Source organism: Natator depressus, chromosome 4 (assembly GCF_965152275.1).
Source record: "Natator depressus isolate rNatDep1 chromosome 4, rNatDep2.hap1, whole genome shotgun sequence".
In the NCBI taxonomy this organism is placed as follows: Eukaryota; Metazoa; Chordata; order Testudines; family Cheloniidae; genus Natator; species Natator depressus.
This window is the reverse complement of record NC_134237.1, coordinates 15,237,405-15,258,371: the sequence shown is the minus strand read 5'-3', so window position 1 is coordinate 15,258,371 and position 20,967 is coordinate 15,237,405. Positions and strand designations below refer to the sequence as shown.

The 20,967-nt window shown below is 40.3% G+C and overlaps 1 protein-coding gene across 1 annotated transcript in view; it reads right to left on the bottom strand.

Annotated features, from left to right (window-relative positions):
- The window catches only part of BMP2K (BMP2 inducible kinase), a 106,911-nt gene that overhangs the window by 63,510 nt on the left and 22,434 nt on the right, over positions 1-20,967 (bottom strand). Inside the window, exons 2-3 of the mRNA XM_074950468.1 lie at positions 10,278-10,396; positions 3,091-3,196 (exon numbers count right to left, since the gene is read on the bottom strand). Coding sequence (XP_074806569.1) covers positions 3,091-3,196; positions 10,278-10,396 — 225 coding nt within the window. The remainder of the gene's footprint in view (positions 1-3,090; positions 3,197-10,277; positions 10,397-20,967) is intronic.

The following is a 20,967-nucleotide window of genomic DNA, read 5'->3' as shown; positions in this document are numbered from 1 at the left end:
ATATCTCATGCAATGTATTGTATTTTCCTAGTAAAACAAGTTATATTTTATATATAGATATGAATGATCCAAACGTAGGGTGAAAAATCAGAAAAAAAACCCGAATACTTATTGTAAAACCTAGGATTTTTTTTTATTTGTAAAAATCAGTTTAAACCGAAAACGCAAGGGCTTAGTTATACTACACATAGAATACTATCTTTTATGAGATTATGAGCCTTACTTTCAGACGCTAGGAAAGCATAGCTCCCATTAGTTTCAAAACCACATTTCTTAGAACATAAAAATGGCCCTACTGGGTCAGACCAAAGGTCCATCTAGCCCAGTACCCTGTCTTCTGACAGTGGCCAGTGCCAGATGCGTCAGAGGGAATGAACAGAACAAGTAATCATCAAGCAATCCATCCCCTGTTGCTCATTCCCAGCTTCTGGCAAACAGAAAAAAAAAAAAAAAAGTAATATCAGTTTAGTTAACTTATATTAATATCAGCAAGTGGACAAGCCATAAATTTTTAAGATTTTACTTACTGAAATTTAGATGTTTAAATCTCAGAAGTGTGCAAAATCAAAACATGACTCAAAATCTGAGCTGAATTGAGTCAATTTTTACATGAACAGCTGCAATCTATACTTATAGTGTATAAACATATGTTTAAAAGACACTATTAAAACTGTTTGCAGTGTTGTTGTAGTTGTGTTGGTCCAAGAATATTAGAGAAACAACGTGGATGATCTGTGTGGAGCTCGAAAGCTTGTCTCTTTCACCAACAGAAGTTGGTCCTAGAAAAGATATTACTTCACCCACTATTAAAACTGCGAAGTCAAGCATTCAGAAGTCCTGCTTATGCACTGAATGAGGCAGGGGCCTGAGCAAGGGAAGTATGTGATCATGTAATTAAAGGCTGTCTCCCCCTTGATGCATTTTGACAAACAGAAGCTGCACAAACAGCAACTTGAATTCTACTGTTTTTGTAACCTGAGTGCTCAACTTCACAAACTTAATATCCTTTTAACAGTTTTTTTCATGTAATTTCCTCAGTTTTCATTTTTTAAAAACCACCTATCACCATCATGTGCAACTGTACCAAGCTTCTGCATGCATTTTCAACAGGGTTTGAACCCAGAAGTTTCAAATCCACGTCACAAATCTCGTCCATCTCAACTGAAATTAATGGAGTTACATCTCACTCATTTTCTATACCAACCTAGGTAAAATTCTGAGGCAGTGTAGCTAAGTGAATGAGACCTGGTCTGCCTTACTGGAGAAGTGACCTTGTGCAAACCCTGTAAGACCTTTTTATAAGATGGGAGAAGTGATTAAACCCTACCTTAAGAAGGGGGAAGGTATCAGGTCTTGTTCATTAAGCAATATGAAAAGAATTAGTATTAGTGGAAAAGCATGGTCTTCTGGCTCTCAGATCAGTGCCCCTTTTCCCTATTGAAAAGCATCTTTAGTTTAGGAGAACAAGAGCAATATTCAGTTTTAGTTCTGTACGGCTGCTTCAGAACAATGCAGGAGCTTTCTTAGTCTACGTGATCAGCACAGAGATAAAACCATCGTCAAAACCACGTACATGATGGTGCAGAAAAGTCAAAGAACTATAGTTATCTATCTAAATTAAGTACAACAAGAGAAAAGGTAGCTGGAAATCTGAGGGTTACAGCAGACATTCCCTTTACCCTCAGTCAATAGGAGAAGATGAAGTAAATTCAGGCTGTAAATGTTGAGCACAATGAAAGCATCACTCACGTAGCTCCCAATGAGCATAGCTTTCTAGAAGGTTGCAGAAGCACACAACAGTGCACCTCACAGCAACAGTGAGAATCCACAAAAGCTACAATGACACAGAATCGGATTTGTCTTTCAAAACAGAGATCCAAGGATATCACATCAGGCAATTAAACAGAAGGCCAACTGACCAGCACTGGCTGAGTGCAGACAAAGGCCAAATACCCTCAAAGGGAAGGCACCTGAAGCATTTTAAGCACCTAATGCGCAGGCTTATGCAGAACATTTTATTTTCACATGGAGCAGACACAGTTACTTTGAAATCCAAGCATTTCTCCAGATTCACCATAACTGGATCCTAACACTTCTCTACATTTGAGCTAAACTACTAGAATACATTTCTATACAAAAAAGGGGGAAAAACCCAAACTATACACCTCTACCCCGATATAACGTGGTCCTTGGGAACCAAAAAATCTTACCATCTTATAGGTGAGACCGCGTTATATCGGGGCAGGGAGAGGAACCACTCCCCGCCCCAGCTCACCTCCGCTCCGCCTCTTCCCCTGAGTGCGCTGCCCGCTCCGCTTCTCCCCCGCTCCCTCCCTTCCTTCCAGGCTTGCCGCGCCAATCAGCTGTTTCATGAATTTGGATATAACGAGGTAAAGCAGCCCCGCTCCCCGGAGCGCTGCTTTACCGCATTATATCCAAATTCACGTTATATTGGACCGCATTATATCGGTGTAGAGGTGTACTTGTAAATTAAAGAAACTAAATATTTGAAAAAGAGGGAATGATTCTGAAGCCACTTGTATTGCCTAAAACAAAAAGAACCGTTATAGACCAGGACATGAGATACCATTATTTGGACCTCCATGGCCTCCACCCTCCACCAAATAAACTGATTTAAAACAATTTAAGGGATCAGGATAATGAGACAGCATGTAGCCTTTACAGTTCATTATCTGGAGCAGCAGTTTCATGAGTGAAAAAATATTCAGTTTTGCAAAGTCTTCATTCCCAAATCAATATACAAATATATTCTGAGATTTGTTAGAGGGAACAAGGACACTTTACATATTTATGTAAACATTTAATTTCCCCCCCTCTTTTCTGGTCAGACCTTCATATAAAGCAGTGTAGGTTGAGCTTTTCAATATTCCCAGATTCATTCTTTCTGGCACTTAAGAACAAATCAAGTGTGATAGTGTTTTCAGTGGTCTTAACCTTAATTAGGAAGATAATAAATGTGGTCTTTACCAAAATACATGTCACATTTTAGGAGATAACCCTGGACTCTAACTTCAAGAATGCTTTACTTATGTTCATAAAAAATAAGAACTCCAACAGTAGTTTACTTACCTCGACAATATTCCATTAAGATGAGCACCTCCCACACATTGTCACTAACAGAATTAACAGCACAGTCCAAATAGCCTACAATATTCTTGTGCCCAGAGAGTTCTTTCTGAAACCGGAAAAAAAAACAACACATCACATTTTGAATAACAAACGTTTAAATAAACTCTAGAAAGTATAAAGATACGTCTATATAGAAGATTGGAGAATTCTTGGGATATGGAGTCTTTCATCTCTACACCATGCTTGAAACGTCCTAGGTAACTGCTGAAAAAACATTCTAATAGCTACTTAGGAGCTTATGTCAAGTGAGTAGGTGCCAACTACAATTCCCAGGGGACAGGTGCCCACTTCAAAGAAAATAGCTAAGCACCAAGCTAAGCACCAAGGATCAAACAGAGCAGAAACATAATTCCTCCAAAAGAGGACTTAGATACCATGGGCAGGACAGTGTGAACACGCTTGGATTGCCACTATTTATGCTGCACCCGTGTAGGTAGTAAGGTTCAATTTACAGTGCTGTCAGTTTGGAAACTTTATAAACACTAAGCACATGTCAAAAGAAAAATGTTCTCTGTTAATTTCATCATTAAGACAAACTCAAAAATGTTAAGATTTTGCAGCTATAATCATAATACACTGCAAACATTCATGGACTGTGTGTTACATTAAAAAGGACTAACGGAAAATAAGCCAAAATTCAGGCAACTTGATCCATGCCTGACAGTTTCCACAGCTGTCACAGTCCTTGCTTTTAAGAGGACTAGTGGAAAGTTATGAGAGCTTTCCCTCACAAAAGGATGTGAGAGTTACACCATATGAGCCTGCACTTGGTGCAGGAGCTTCTTTTTATAATTAGCGGCAAAGAGCTCCACCTCTAATGTACCCCACTAGAGAAAGACTTGATCAAGCAACCATTTAGTAACCATAGTAAGCAGCTCTTACTATGACAACATTCTCTTTTCCAGCTAGTTAAGTAGCCAAAAGCAGTATATACTGGACAATTCCCAGTCCTACCTTCACAGATTCCAAGGCCAACTGGGTCTATTGCAGTCATCTAAGGTGACCTCCCATATAACATACGCTGTATAACTTCCCGCAAATAATTCCTGGAGCATATGTTTTAGAAAAAGATCCGATCTTGATTTTAAAATGGTCAGTGAGAAAGAATCCACTACAACCCTCAATAAATTAATTATTCACTATTAAAAATGTACGCCTAATTCTCAGTCTTAATTTGTCTAGCTTCAACTTCCAACCATTGGATCATGCTATATCTTTGTCCGCTAGATTGAAGAGCCCATTATTAAGTATTTATTCCCCATGTAGGTACTTATAGACACAAACATATTACTCCTTAACCTTCTTTGTTAAACTAAATAGATTGAGCTCCTTGAGTCTATCACTCTAAGACAGATTTTCTCATCCTTTAATCATTCTCATTACTCTCTTCTGAACCTTCTCCAATTTTTCAATACTCTTCTTGAATTGTAGACACCAGAATTGGACACAGCATTCCTGCAGCGGTCACACCACTGGCAAATACAGAGGTAAAATTATCTCTCTATTCCTACTCTAGATTACCCAGTTTATGCATCTATGGATCACATTAGGCCTTTTGACCACAGCGTCGCAGTGGGAGCCCATGTTCAGCTGATTATCCACCATGACCCTCAAATATTTTTCAGTCCCTGCTTCCCAGGATAGAGTTCCCCAATTTGTAAGCACGGCCTACATGCTTTGTTCCTAGATGTGTGCATTTAGTTATATTAAACCACACATTGTCTGTGCATGCTCAATTTACCAAGCAATCCAGACCACTCTGTATCAGTGACCTGTCCTCTTCATTATTTAATCGCTCCCTCAATTGTGGGTCATCTGAAAACTTTATCAGTAATGATTTTGTTTTCTTCCAGGTCATTGATAAATATACGCTAAACAGCGTAGGGCTAAGAACCGATCCCTGAAGGACCCCTCTAGATGCTTGATGATGATTCCCCATTTACAGTTACATTTTGAGACCTATCAGTTAGCCAACTTTAAATCTATTTAATGGGTGCTATGTTAATTTTTCATCTCTCTCGTTGTTTAATCAAAATATCATGCAGTACCCAGACAAATGCCTTACAGAAGGCAAAGTATATCACATCAACACTATTCCCTTTATTACTCAAACGTCTAATCTCATTAAAAAAAGATATCAAGTTACTTTGACAGGATCTATTTTCCATAAACCTATGTTGATTGGCATTAATTATATTATCCTCCTCTGATTCTTTATTGATCAAGTTCCACATCAGGTGCTCCATTATCTTGCCTGGGATCAATGTCAGACTGGCAGGTCTATAATTACCCTTGTCATCTCGTTTACCCATTTTAAGTATTGACATAACATTAGCTTTCTGCCGCTCTTCTGGAACTTCACCAGTGTTCCAAGACTTATAGAAAACCAACATTACCAGTCCAGTTCCAGTAAGCTCCTCAGTTAGCTCTTAAAACTCTAGGATGCAAGTTATCTGGGCCTGCTGATTTAAAAATCTTTAATAGCGGTTATTCAATGTGCTCCCGAGATACCAGTGAAATGGAAAAAGTATTTTCATATGAGACAACATCATCTGTTTTTTCTCAAATGCAGAACAGAAATATGTATTGAACACTTTTTCCTTTTCTGCACTATTAATAATTCTACCATTGGCCTCTAATAATGGACCAAAGCCATTGTCAGGATTATTTTTGTATCTAATATACTTTTTTTAAAACTCATTGTCCATAACTCTGCAAGTGATAGATTTCTCCTGGTGTTCCTTTGTTCCCTGACAAATTTTCTACAAATTCTAGCTTTCGGTTTATATTGATTGCTATCAACGTCTCCTTTCTTCCATCTATTTTTTTTTTTAATTATTATTTATAGCTGTCTTCACTTCCCTTCTAAATCGGGTCAGTTTTCTAACCAATACTGCCTTTTTCCCTGATTGTGGCTTTTGGAGCATCTAGTGAAGCGTTCTTAAACAACTTCCAATTATCATTCACAGGGATAGTTTTCCTATATAAAAGAATTAACACCCTTGCCTCCCCATAGATTTATGGAGAACATGGTGGCACTGTCAGAATCAAGAGAACTTTTTGAAATACTGGTCTTTAATAATCCCTTTGATCAGGATCACTTGTCATGCTCTAAGGCAGAGGTGGGCAAACTATGGCCAGCGGGACCATCCTACCCGGCCCCTGAGCTCCTGGCGGCTAGCCCCCGGCCCCTCCCCCTCCCCCTCCGCCTCAGCTCACTGCTCTGCCGGCGCCATGCTTTGTGCGGCGGGGCTGTGAGCTCCTGGGGCAGCACAGCTGCAGAGCCTGGCCTGACCCGGTGCTCCATGCTGGGCTGCTGCCTGTCCTGGTGCAGCTGCGCCGCCAGCCACCGGTGTTCCAGGCAGTGCAGTAAGGAGGCAGGGAGCGGAGGGGTTGGATAGAGGGCAGGAGAGTTCAGGGGTGGTCGTCAGGGGGTAGGGATAGGTGTGGATAGGGATCAGGGCACTCTGAGGGCGGGAAACAGGGTGGTTGAATGGGGGCGGGAGTCCCAGGGGGGCAGTCCAGAAGGAGAGGGGGGGCGCTGGATGGGGCGGCGGGGGGCAGTCAGGGGACAGGGAGAAGGGGTGGTTGGATGTGGCGGGGTCCGGGGGTGGGGGGGGGGAGTCAGGAAGGAGAGGGGGGAGTTCAATGGTGCAGTGGGGAGGTAGTTAGGGGCGGGGGGGGGTGGATGGGGCAGGGGTTCTGGGGGCAGTCACGAGACAGGGAGAAGGGGTGGTTGGATGTGGCAGGGGTTCCCGGGGGGAGAGAGGGGGGCTGGATGGGGCAGCGAGTCCAGGGGTGGTCAAGGAGAAGGGGTGGTTGGATGGGGCAGGGGTCCCAGGGGGCAGTCAGGAAGGAGAGGGGGGAGTTGGATGGGGAGGCAGGGGGCAGTTAGGGGCAGGGGGTCCGGGGGCGGTCAGGGGACAGAGAGCGGGGAGTGGATGGGGCAGGGGTCCCTGGGGGGCCATCAGGGAACAGGAGGATCGCATGGGACAGGAGTCCCAGGGAGGAGAGGGGGGCAGACTGTCGGGGGTGAGAAGCGGGGGCGGCGCCAGGCCATGCCTGGCTGTTTGGGGACACACAGCCCCCCCTAACCGGCCCTCCATACAATTTTAGAAACCCGATGCAGCCCTCAGGCCAAAAAGTTTGCCCGCCCCTGCTCTAAGGATCTTTAAAAGAGTTGTACAGTACATTTGAAAGATCTGTTGCTCACCAGGAAGAAATATCAGATCAAAGCCATGGACCCGTTAATATGCAGCCATATACAATATGCTTCATGTATTAGATGCTGATCAGAATGGACTTGATACAATTATAGTAAGGGCAGTACATGTGGATGCTGTGCCTTTCACAGAAATTCTGCCCTGGTTGTTGTAGCCTAGTACAGGACTGTTATGGGTTCTAAAGGATCTTCTGACCTACTTTAAAAAAAAAAAAAAAAAAACTTCTGCATCCTGCATGTTTGCTTCACATCTACCTTTGTTATTTCTTTGGTTTAAATTCAACTATGAGCCAGCTAACGTGGGATGGATGTGGATCATGGGGAGGGGACAGGTAGAGTGCGGGGGCCCCAGGTTGTGTGGAGGTCACATGAGCCCCCCCCCACCTTTGTGCCCCTCCCATGAGGGCAGCGTACCCGAAAGAAATGATTTGTACTTGCACCACTGATACTAAGTGAGGGCACATAACCAAGCAGCTGCACCCTTCATATTATTTCTATATTGTGTCTAGAGTGTGGGTTGGCGTAAAAAAAATGTATCATCTTACTTAAGACATCTACTCATTGCATATAGTTTAAAATATAAAGTTCTTATTGCTTTCTTCTCATGTAGAAACTTCAAAACTAACAAATTAAACCAGGTTGGGGTTGGAGGTTTTTTTGCACATCAGAATGGTTTACCGGGTTCCAATCAGTTACACCTGTAGAACCACACTGCAGACAAGATTGTTACAAGCTGAAAGTTAGAACAGGCATTTGCATGGCACTGTTGTAGCTGGCATCGCAAGATATTTAAGTGCCAGATGCGCTTCATATGAAGATTCATATGTCCCTTCATCTTCAACCACCATTCCATAGGACATGCATCCTTCCTGATGATGGGTTCTGCTTGATAACAATCCAAAGCAGAGCAGACCGATGCATGTTCATTTTCATCATCTGAGTCAGATGCCACCAGCAGAAGGTTGATTTTCTTTTTTGGTGGTTCGGGTTCTGTAGTTTCCACATCTGAGTGTTGCTCTTTTAAGACTTTTGAACGCATGCTTCATACCTCGTCCCTCCCAGATTTTGGAAGGCACTTCTGATTCATAAACCCTGGATCGAGTGCTGTAGCTATTTTTAGAAATCTCACATTGGTATCTTCTTTGCGTTTTGTCAAATCTGCTGTGAAAGTGTTCTTAAAACAAACATGCTGGGTCACCATCCGAGACTGCTAATGACATGAAACATCTGGCAGAATGCGGGTAAAAGAGAGCCAAAGACATACAGTTCTCACCCAAGGAGTTCAGTAACAAATTTAATTAACGCATTATTTTTTAACAAGCATCATTAGCATGGAAGCATATCCTCTGGAATGGTGGCCAAATCATGAAGGGGCATACGAATGTTGAGCATATCTGGCACATAAATATCTTGCAACACCAGCTACAAAACTGCCATGCTAACGCGTGTTCTCACTTTCTGGTGACATCGTAAACAAGAAGCGGTCAGCATTATCTCCTGCAAATTGTAACCAAGTTTGTTTGTCTGAGCGATTGGCTGAAGTAGGACTGAGTAGACTTGTAGGCTCTCAAGTTTTACATTGTTTTATTTTTCAATGCAGTTATTTTTTGTACATAATTCTACATTTGTAAGTTCAACTTTCATGATAAACAGATTGCACTACAGTACTTGTATGAGGTGAATTGAAAAACACTTTCTTTTGTTTTTTACGGTGCAAATATTTGTAATAAAAAATAAATATCAAGTGAGCAATATATACTTTGTATTCTGTGCTGTAATTGAAATCAATATATTTGAAAATGTAGAAAACATCCAAAAATATTTAAATAAATGGTATACCACTATTGTTTAATTGCACGATTAATTTTTTTAGATCGCTTGACAACCCCATTACAAGCATCATTTAGCCAGCAGAACCTTGATTGTCACATATAGTACTTTCAGAGCTTACAGTTAAAGTTCACAGATCTGGCAGAAAATTTTTTTTTAGTTGTAAACAGAACACATTTGACACAGAAACAGACTAACTGTGGAAACCTACACTGCTATTTTTACCATCGCTTTTACAGAATTATACTTTAGAACAGTTTTAATGTTACTTGTTACATGTAACACTTCAATTGCTATGGGGAATTGTGATTTTGAGGTTTGGAAAGGAGGCGGTCAATAAGAGGATCTCTTTCACATGATTCACAAGGTAAAAAATTTAGAAGGATAAGGGATATGCTGTCTTACTGTTACTCTCTTTTTTTTTTTTTGGTAGTGTGCATATTCTCTTTTATACATGGAAGAGAGTTTTTCTTATAAGACTAGAGCAGTACATTTGCATGTTCTCAAACCTTTTAACTAGGAGTCAGAAGGTTGAAGAACATGAACACATTAGCAATAGCTTTCAGGAAACAACAGCGTTCAGTGAAGAAATTCTAACATAGGCTATTGAGTACAAATAGAGATACTAATACTGAGATTGCTAAAAAATGAGTTTTAATACTGCAAGGTTGGGCCCTAAAGCATTTGCACATTGCCCCCATGGCTTGTTGCATTAACACCAGCAAAGGTGCCTGCACTTGACCTTCACAAATCAGTCACTCCAGATATAATCCTGAATCAGAGATAAAGACTTTTACCCACCTCTTCATTCAGTATTATAGGTTTATATTTGCTGCATTTGTGGCTGCTGCTGAGATGCACTGAAATCATCTTTGAGAGAGAAGGGGTTCACAAGAGTTTCTCTCCAATTCTACTCCTTGACCAGCTAAGAGTAACTAAAGCACAATTCACACTCCATCTTCCAAAAGTAGAGGATATCTATATTCCTAATCTCACCCCTCTAGAAAAATAAAGCTGCAAAATTTCCATTCAAATCCATGCCTGCTGCATACCATCAAACAGTTGCTTTACTTACCATAATAGTTATTTCTCTTTTGCAAATGTTGAGGTCAGGCACGTTATTAACATACATTCGTTTCAGTGCACAGCGTACTCCACCATGGGTACGCACCAGGAACACAGTGGAAAAGCCACCTGAGGAAAAAAATTACACAAAAGTTAGACCACTAGAATTTCCATTATTCCTTTAAAAATGTATCAAACCACGATAAAACATGATTTTTTAGAACACTTTTTTAATCAAGTAGGAAATCACTGACACTTTGGTCCTCTTGTAATTGTACTTAATTGTTGGTTAACAATTTAAGGCAACTACAATATGTTATGCAGTGCTATTGCCTGAAAAATGTTTATTTCACGTTAATGTTAGTCTGTCAACTCCTGCAGCTTGTAACTGTTGCCATTTGCAGATGACAATGAAACTTTTCTGAGAGGTTTAATCCAGGATGAACAGTGCCATGTTTTATATTTTTAGTTCTATACTTACTCACAATTTTTAAGCTTTATATGGCAAATTCACCCCATCTTTCATCAAGTACACAACCTAAACTCAAGTTTAGGAAATTCTTTTGGCACCCTAGAAAGCTAGGGGGTAGGCAAAGTAGCTTGAGAACTGTAAAGATAAAGCCTTTAAAAAGGTCACAAACTTGAAAAAGATACTTGCTAATTGAATTTTGCACACAATGCAAGTGACAATTTAAACTTAATCTGCTTTTACACTGTTGATCCCCTTGGCAACACATATGTACATATCCGAGAATGAAATTAAACTCTCCCTTCATCAGTCAGATCAGACCCCATCTAAAAGCAACACCATCAATACGAAATGCAAATTTCAGTTTCAAGTGTTACACACACTACCTTCGAGACACCACTGACTTCCTGAGGAAACTACAATCCATTGGTGATCTTCCTGATAACACCATCCTGGCCACTATGGATGTAGAAGCCCTCTACACCAACATGCCACACAAAGATGGACTACAAGCCATCAAGAACACTATCCCCGATAATGTCACGGCTAACCTGGTGGCTGAACTTTGTGACTTTGTCCTTACCCATAACTATTTTACATTTGGGGACAATGTATACCTTCAGATCAGCGGCCCTGCTATGGGTACCCGCATGGCCCCACAGTATGCCAACATTTTTATGGCTGATTTAGAACAACGCTTCCTCAGCTCTCGTCCCCTAACGCCCCTACTTTACTTGCGCTATATTGATGACATCTTCATCATCTGGACCCATGGAAAAGAAGCCCTTGAGGAATTCCACCATGATTTCAACAATTTCCATCCCACCATCAACCTCAGCCTGGTCCAGTCCACACAAGAGATCCACTTCCTGGACACTACAGTGCTAATAAACGATGGTCACATCAACACCACCCTATACCGGAAACCTACTGATCGCTATTCCTACCTACATGCCTCCAGCTTTCACCCTGACCACACCACACGATCCATCGTCTACAGCCAAGCTCTGCGATACAACCACATTTGCTCCAACCCCTCAGACAGAGACAAACACCTACAAGATCTCTATCAAGCATTCTTACAACTACAATACCCACCTGCGGAAGTGAAGAAACAGATTGATAGAGCCAGAAGAGTTCCCAGAAGTCACCTACTACAGGACAGGCCTAACAAAGAAAATAACAGAACGCCACTAGCCGTCACCTTCAGCCCCCAACTAAAACCCCTCCAACGCATTATTAAGGATCTACAACCTATCCTGAAGGATGACCCAACACTCTCACAAATCTTGGGAGAAAGGCCAGTCCTTGCCTACAGACAGCCCCCCAACCTGAAGCGAATACTCACCAACAACCACATACCACACAACAGAACCACTAACCCAGGAACCTATCCTTGCAACAAAGCCCGTTGCCAACTGTGCCCACATATCTATTCAGGGAACACCATCACAGGGCCTAACAACATCAGCCACACTATCAGAGGCTCGTTCACCTGCACATCCACCAATGTGATATATGCCATCATGTGCCAGCAATGCCCCTCTGCCATGTACATTGGTCAAACTGGACAGTCTCTACGTAAAAGAATAAATGGACACAAATCAGATGTTAAGAATTATAACATTCATAAACCAGTCGGAGAACACTTCAATCTCTCTGGTCACGCAATCACAGACATGAGGGTCGCTATCTTAAAGCAAAAAAACTTCAAATCCAGACTCCAGCGAGAAACTGCTGAATTGGAATTCATTTGCAAATTGGATACTATTAATTTGGGCTTGAATAGAGACTGGGAGTGGCTAAGTCATTATGCAAGGTAGCCTATCTCCCCTTGTTTTTTTTTCCTACAAACCCCCCCCCCCCCAAGACGTTCTGGTTAAACTTGGATTATTGCTGTGCACATTGTAAGATGAGCTATTGCCAGCAGGAGAGTGAGTTTGTGTGTGTGGTTTTTGGAGGGGGGTGGGGGGGGGGGTGAGAAAACCTGGATTAGTGCTGGAAATGACCCACCTTGATTATCATGCGCATTATAAAGAGAGGTTTCAAAGAGGGATGGGCTATTACCAGCAGGAGAGTGAGTTTGTATGTGTGTCTGTGGGGGGGGCGGGGGGGGAAGGGTGAAAAACCTGGATTTGTGCTGGAAATGGCCCTCCCTGATGATCACTTTAGATAAGCTGTTACGAGCAGGACAGTGGGGTGGGAGGAAGTTTTGTTTCATGGTCTCTGTGTGTATATATAATGTCTTCTGCAGTTTCCACAATATGCTATGCATCCGATGAAGTGAGCTGTAGCTCACGAAAGCTCATGCTCAAATAAACTGGTTAGTCTCTAAGGTGCCACAAGTACTCCTTTTCTTTTTTCTTTTTACGAATACAGACTAACACGGCTGTTACTCTGAAACACACACTTGAGTCATCCTGTCAATTTTTGTCTATTTTTGTTTTTAGTTTTTCTCCTCACCTTGCTATGATGAGAACCATACAAATAATAGGTAAAAACAACTGTACAGGGAAAACAGTGAAACTGCATATGCACAAAATGCTTTCAAATGCACTAAACCAACAAAAAACCCTTTTCCCTCTCTAATGTTCATTACAGTAATCTTCGGGGCTATTTGTAACAATAGTAGATTTGAAAACTATTCAAAAGTGTGATTTTCAAGTTTGTAGTGTCTTAAAGTCCACATCTTTCCCACACTTCTAGGCAAACTGTCTCAACTCAACAATCAGGGCTCTCCATAATTCACTACAATCTGATCATGAGTCTGAATACTCATCTGGGAATTATGACTCAACAATGCAGAAAATGAAAGGTTATAAAATAAGGATGTAAATGCACAAATAAAAAATGAAATGCTTAACTACTATGACAACCATTTCTCCTATTCAAAAAGGCATAAATTTTTAAAATTACTGTAATATAATCCAGAAATTAATCCACCATTTAAGAGATATAATGGCTCTCTTGACAATTTGCACTGGAAAAAGGAGAGGGTGATCATATATGAAGACATCCTTAAAAACATTCTGGCAAATAGTTTTTAAAAGTTTTCTAGAAGTGTTAGTATGGGCCTCCCAAAAAACACAAGAGAAGGTATTTTGAGATACTGAAACTGTCATTGCAAATGTACGTAATGTAACATTTATGCTCTCTTTCACTATTTTACCTAAAAATAGCAAATTCAGGGTGAAGCAATTTAAAATTGTTTAAATTCCTTAGGTGGGTGGTGTTTTGCGTAGGTTTGTTTGTTTTGTTTTTTTTAAGATAATCATGATTTAAATCCAGTTGAGACTTTGTAAAATGCATTTGAAAATGTGTGCTATAATGAAATAACACATGGTGGTTTATTAAAATGCCTGAGAGCCTCTTATTTGATTTTTACAAAACTGTTATAGACAAAAACAAAATACTGAAAGTTAAGACTTTGATCCTGCAAGCACTTAAGCAGAGAGGTAATTTGTCACATAAGTAGTCCCACTGACTTCAATAGGACTACTCAAATGCTTGAAAGCAAAGCATGTGCACATACGCATTTGTAGCCTAGGAGTTGAAAATTTTATTTATTAAGAAATTTTCACTTAGAGGCAAAACATCCATCTTTCCAAACCAAATTGCTTCACTGTTAAAAGTTATTTAAGAATGAAAACCATCAACACTGTTTTGCTGGCTAGAGGCTGCCTAGACTTTTGTAGCTATATTAAAAAAAACATGAAACAGAAAAGCTTCTTAGGATAGTTTGAACAAAGAATCTCCTTTCTACATTTAGAAGAGAGAAGGGGAGAAAGTTACTCTCCAGAAAAACAAGGCATTTGTTCTTTAACATACAAAGAGAAGTATCTTCAGGAAGTACCTAGTTAAGGTGTTTACACTTTTCGGTAGGACTCTTGAGCAAATCATCTTTGAGCACTAATAAGAAAAGGAGTACTTGTGGCACCTTAGAGACTAACCAATTTATTTGAGCATAAGCTTTCGTGAGCTACAGCTCACATGGTATGCATCCGATGAAGTGAGCTGTAGCTCACGAAAGCTTATGCTCAGATAAATTGGTTAGTCTCTAAGGTGCCACAAGTACTCCTTTTCTTTTTGCGAATACAGACTCACACGGCTGTTACTCTGAAATTTGAGCACTACTATTAGTCTAATTTTGAAGGCAAGTCATAATGAATGTTTAGATTATGGTTGTGAACTGCCAAAATGGCAGCAGTGGGAAAAGACTGTAGCCCCACAAGCCCTTCTGCTTCCCATTACCTATAGCCAACAGTGCTGAGAAGAGAGACTGAGGAAGGCTAAGTTTGGGAGCCCACCACCAACCCATCAGACTTGGGCTCGTTGGAATCTTACCTGCTCTTAGGAGCCTCAAATGCTAGGCATGAGCATTAATAGGTTACTTTTGACATTTTTGGTGGTAGTGATAGCCTTGACCAGACTGTTTTAGTGAAAGCCTATTTTAGCCTTGCAGGGAGCCTGCAATAGCAGCTTTGAGATGTGTGAACATTGATCTCAGTTGGGAGTTAGCTCAGATGCCCAGTAATTTAAATGTCAACTTTGTTAACTACCTTTCTGCTGATCAAAGCATGTTAGAAAAAAAAAAAAGGAGGAATCACATCTACAAGTGTTAATTTTGTAGATTGCCTGCAAGGAGTGGGAGAAGGGGAAGGGGAGCCTCAAAACCCCATACCTGCAAGGGGCTCCTTTTTCCCTCTGCATCTATGAGAAAGGCAACACAGCTTCTTCCCACTTCACAGGGACCCGATCTGCAGTAGGAACTCAAAGGTCCCCTCACTGCCAGTACAGTTTAGAGCAGCTGCACTACTCACAGCCTCTCTATTACCACGTTCTCTAACCCCAGTCCCTCCAGCCCTAAAGATGCATGGAGTTGGCAAGATTCTCAGAGCTGAACTGTTCTGAGGAATGCCTCTGAAGCATACACACGTACTTCAAGAGTGTCCCTCAGTTATAGCCAACCCTATCATTCTCCTGAAACTTATCTCAAACACAGAGACCAAAAGGAGATAGGATGCCCTGTTTGTAGTCTTCCATCTGAAATGCCAAGGACTCAGAGCTTCCGAGTCCTCTGTTGTTACGTGGATTAGACTATGTATTGTGAAAGCATACAAGACATCGGAGATTCTGGTTCCAGAAGGAATCAGGGCACACTACACATGATCCCTGGTGACCTTATGGGCAGAAAGAGCTAGTGCATCCCTAGCAGAAATTTGTAAGATAGCCTCCTGATCAAATGCTACCACTTTCATCAAGCACTACAAGGTGGACTTCCTGTCCTCTGCAGAGGCATCCTTTGGCAGGAAGGTGCTGCAGGTTGTGACTTGGAAATTATTTTGCCCTTTGAGTAAGTATTATTGTGACCGGGGTCCCAGCTCGGTGCCAGCTGAGGTCACTCAATTAGGGTGAACTGCAAAGAATGGGGCAGGTAATCCCCAAAGCTGGTGGATATTTTCAATACTTAGATTTACCAAGACAGCATAAAACAGATTCTTTGTTACCTCACTGGTTGCCCAGAAGTCAACACCACAGTTCCCTTGAAGTAACCCAGCCTCAGGCCTCCATCCAGATACCCAAGTCAAATATGATGAAGATTTCTGAAAATCTTATTTCATCATATAAAAGACAAGGTTCTACCAATCCCAAAGGATCAGACACATTACCTCCCAGATTAATGAATATTTCAGATCTTACCCAAATACACGCATACAGCCAATTCTTAACAACTGAACTAAAATTTATTTAAAAAGGAAAGAGTATGGCTAAAAGATCAACATACATACAGACAATTCTTAAGGTTCAGATACACAGCAGAGACAGTAAGCTTTATAGTTGCAAAGAGTTCCTTTAGAATTTAGTTAATAGGTTGTAGTCCAATGTCCAATATCACCTTCAGGGAGTACCAGCATAACTGGGATCTCAATCTGACAACTCAAACTTCCCCTGATGAAACTTAAGCGGATCTGAGATAAACAGGATTGGGGCCCAAGGATCTTCCATACAATTTCAGGCCTTCTTTGATAAATTGGAGTCCCTCAGGGAACAACAGGCCCTCATTTCCTAAGCATCATTGTTAATTATTCACACAGATTAACATAAGGCCAATGGCCTGTTTCTCCACCATTTACAGATGATTTGCTGTACATTTCAAAGAGATGAATACAGAGATATCCTGTGTTTTCAATTCATTTAAATGCTAGGGTGTTCTTTTGATCTTTGAATTAACAGAATACAGCATAGACAGGGACTGTTGATTACACTGTTGACCTCTACCCATATACAAAACACAAACATTATCTCACCATATGTCTTTAAGAGTTGAATTTTAGTAATTTATTCTGCAGGATGTTTAACTCTTTCTGGCCACGCGTCACAATCAAGCACAACAAGGTGAACTTCCTGTCCTCTGCAGCGGCATCCATTGGCAGGAATGTGCTGCAGGTTGTGACTTGGAAATGATTTTGCCCTTTGAGTAAATATTATAGACGGGGAGGGATACCATTTTCCTTTTTTTGACCTTTTCCTATAATTCTCAGAGCCCCGTACAGAGACACGTACAGTTGTGGCACTTCTCTTCAGTGGGATACTGTGGCCTTAGACAGATTGAAGGTAGAACCACTTCTCTGGAAGCAATGAAAGAAGAGTTCACCTTCATGACAAACGATTCTGCAGTTCTGAGCACCACCTCATCCTCGTGGGGTCCTTAGGCTAGAACTCCCCTTCTGAGGGGATAACCATATTTTTAGCCAGGGACGCTATGGCAGCAACAATCTTCAATATCTCTGTAATTGCAATTTTTGGTTCCTGGATCTTACAGAACTTAAGATCATGTTTAATATGTCCTTCTCTGACTTATCCCATTCATCTCTTATTACTTCCTCGAAAGAGGAGTGTAGAAGAATTGCAGCCGCAGGGGAAGATAGGGTGGGGGGGGGGGGGTGTTCAAAGGCTTACTCTTGGGATTTTGTTCAGACTGAATCTGAATCACAGATTCAACCTTGTTAAACATGGCCTCAAATTTCTCAAGTGGAAAAAACCTTTGCTGAGTGTTTCCCCAATCCTGATAGGAGTCACAGCCCAGCAATTCACCATCCTCTGTGGAAGAGAGCAAGGAAGGAGAAGTCAAAGGACTCATAACTCCTAGATCTTTTACACTTTCTTCCCCTATTTTACTTGGATTTTTTAGCTTCTTTAGCTCGCTTACAGATCATACAAGCTCTCTAGTGGCTTTGATAAGGCCTGTTGGAGCTAGCCATACTGAGAGCCTTAAGTGCTTTTGTGAGATCTCTGAGTCCTTGTCTACTGGGACCCATCCAAAAGATACTTTTATGAAGCTTTGAGAATCCAGATATTACAAGTTTTCATTCACTTGCTATATATTTCCACATCTTTTAGTCCAGGGATTATCAAATATATTTCTAAATTACAATTTGTTTGATTAGATTAAGTTACATTTTCCTCCTCTCCACAAGAACACATGCAAAGTAAAATTCCATGAAAGCCTGAAGTAGACCTTTCACCTGCTATGGCTTAAATTTTTTTTCGTCTTAAATGGGCCAGCCACCAGTAGCAATTTAAATACAAATATGCAAGTAACTGTAGTAGGTAATTAAAACATAAGAACAGCCATACTGAGTCCGACCAAAGGTCCATCTAGCCCACTATCCTATCTTCTCACAGTGGCCAATGCCAGGTGCCCCAGAGGAAATTAACAGAACAGGTAATCATCAAATGATCCATCCCCTGTCACCCATTCCCAGCTTCTGGCAAATAGAGGCTGCCCATCCTGGCTAATAGCCACTGATGGACCTATCCTCCATGAATTTATCTAGGTTTGGTTTTTTTTAAACCCTCTTATAGTCTTGGCCTTCACAACATCCTCTTGCAAGGAGTTCCACATGTTGACTGTGCATTGTTTGTTTTAAACCTGCAGCCTATTAATTTCATTTGGTGGCCCTTAGTTTAAGCCTGTGAGATAAATAATACCAGTACCACCAATGGGCCGGAGCCAAAACATTCTACATTGGCATGATCTATTTATCAGTGCTGTTAAATACAAAATAAGTTCCATGGTAAAACATGTTCTCTACCTGGATAGAATAGTACACCTAGGCACTGGAGAGGGAAGAGATTTTTCTACAGACAGCTTTTAGTATGGCCAACAAGAGCTGTGTAATTTGAATATATTCACAGGAAGCTAAACTACTACTGAAAATAAAATAATGTTTGGTACACCTACTCCTGCTTGGGAAAATCCATTTTTAAGAAGTCTCAAATTCAGAAAAACAATACATTAGCCATGCTACTTGTGACAGACTCTTTACTAGGCACCTTCACCCATATGCAACAGACTCAGGAAGTAACAGGTATGAACTAAGGGTAAAATTCTCAAAAGCATTTAATTCACTTAGTGCCCATTAGGCACTTGTGAAAATTTTACCCAAAGTCTTTGACTGGGCTTATATCCATGGTGACAGGATGAAATTTCAAAGCAATTACAGTCACATTTATGAGTCTTATATATAAGAATATTAAGAAATATAGTATTTTTCAGATAAATTAATTCCTGCATTTTATTCCACTTTATTTATTGTTTTATGAAACTAATATTTAAAACCTTCCTTCTTCTCTGACCCAACACACCAATATTTTCAAATCTGTACCCATTTATTGGACATTAACATTTCACAAATTTATCTCTGGCCTTTTTTTTTTTCGCTGAATACCCAGTCGTTTCCATTTGATATCTGCCCTTGTCTATTTGTTTCAAGCTTATTAAAAATACCTCTATTTCTATGAGCTAGGAATACAGGACAAGATTTTCAAGAATTCAGGTGCCCAACCTGACAACTTAAGGAGACCCTGATTTTCAAAAAGTGCTGCATACCAACTCCTGAAAATCAAGCACTTTTTAAATTGTCTCCAGTTAAGTATAATAAAAAGTTGAAGTATCCCAAATTACCATTCACTTTAAGGTAGAGCTTGGCTAGACCAATTAAAGCACGCTCTTCTAAAGTGCATTTGACATCATAACCAAACCTGCAGTGTTGTGTCATGTAAATTCAAAGTGTGTATCACACAGACCTATGCCACTGTACGCTACCAAAATGTTTCAGGGACATTTAGTGAGGCAAATCAGCATCAGTATTTTGCTCCTTTCTTATGGATTACATATAAGAAACTTCTGTACTTCTATTTTTGATTTGCCTACCCATGACCAGCAGCAACATATCAATATAAGCTTACATGCACAGTACCCCAAGAAAGTGAGAAAAGATTAAATCCAAGTAAGTTTGCAATGATGCTTACAATTGATACACATCCATGAATTTTTATAATGTCCCACAATTGTACAGTTCAAGAATTTAACTATCAAGCTTCATCAGGATTTTTCCACATGATATCAAGAACTACCCTGAACAGTAGAAAGTTCAGTCATTTTATATCGATTTTAACTTTTAGTTAAAGTTACAAGAATTGCAAACCTTTGAAAAGACTATATTGTTAATTCAGCATCTACCATTCCAAAGAAAAGATTAAAAAATAGAATTTTGCATCTAAGGTAAAAGGCTTTTTCCTTCTCAATTAGGATAAATTAAGGGCCTCTAAGAGACATAATCAACACGTTTTTATAAACTTTCCCAAACAATTCATTTCTGAAGCAGAATGTCTAAAAGTATGAATACTGGAACCAAAAATAAAAGTTTGGACTGAGGTCTATCAACCTTAACTATAGCACTGCTTTCACTAGCTGCCTTTTTTCTATTCATTAAAAGCAAGAACCAAATTTCTCTAACATTACAAATAATTCATGGACTCCATTGTTTAAGGCACTAAAATACTTTGGTTCTTTCAACAAGGAAGTGTGGTAATGAAGTACCATAATTAGTAATGCAAGGTTAACAGATTGCTTTCACTGCCAGTAATATCCCAGCTGAGTATGCAAATTCAAATGATAACCCGTTTTCACCTATACATTTTATCCAAGAGAGACTTGTCACTACAAGAATTAATCAGAACAGTCTTAGAAATGAGTTAATATAAAAGTCAATCAAGTTTATGCTTGGTCATAAATCACAATCATTTTGGCTTCAACTTTTTTTTTTTTTTATAATAAAGAGTCAGCTTTTACAGCTCTTTATAACTGGGTGCTATGAAACTGAATTCATAAGAAGGTATCAAGATTTACTTGTAATTAAACATAATATCAATTATGCATTTTGGG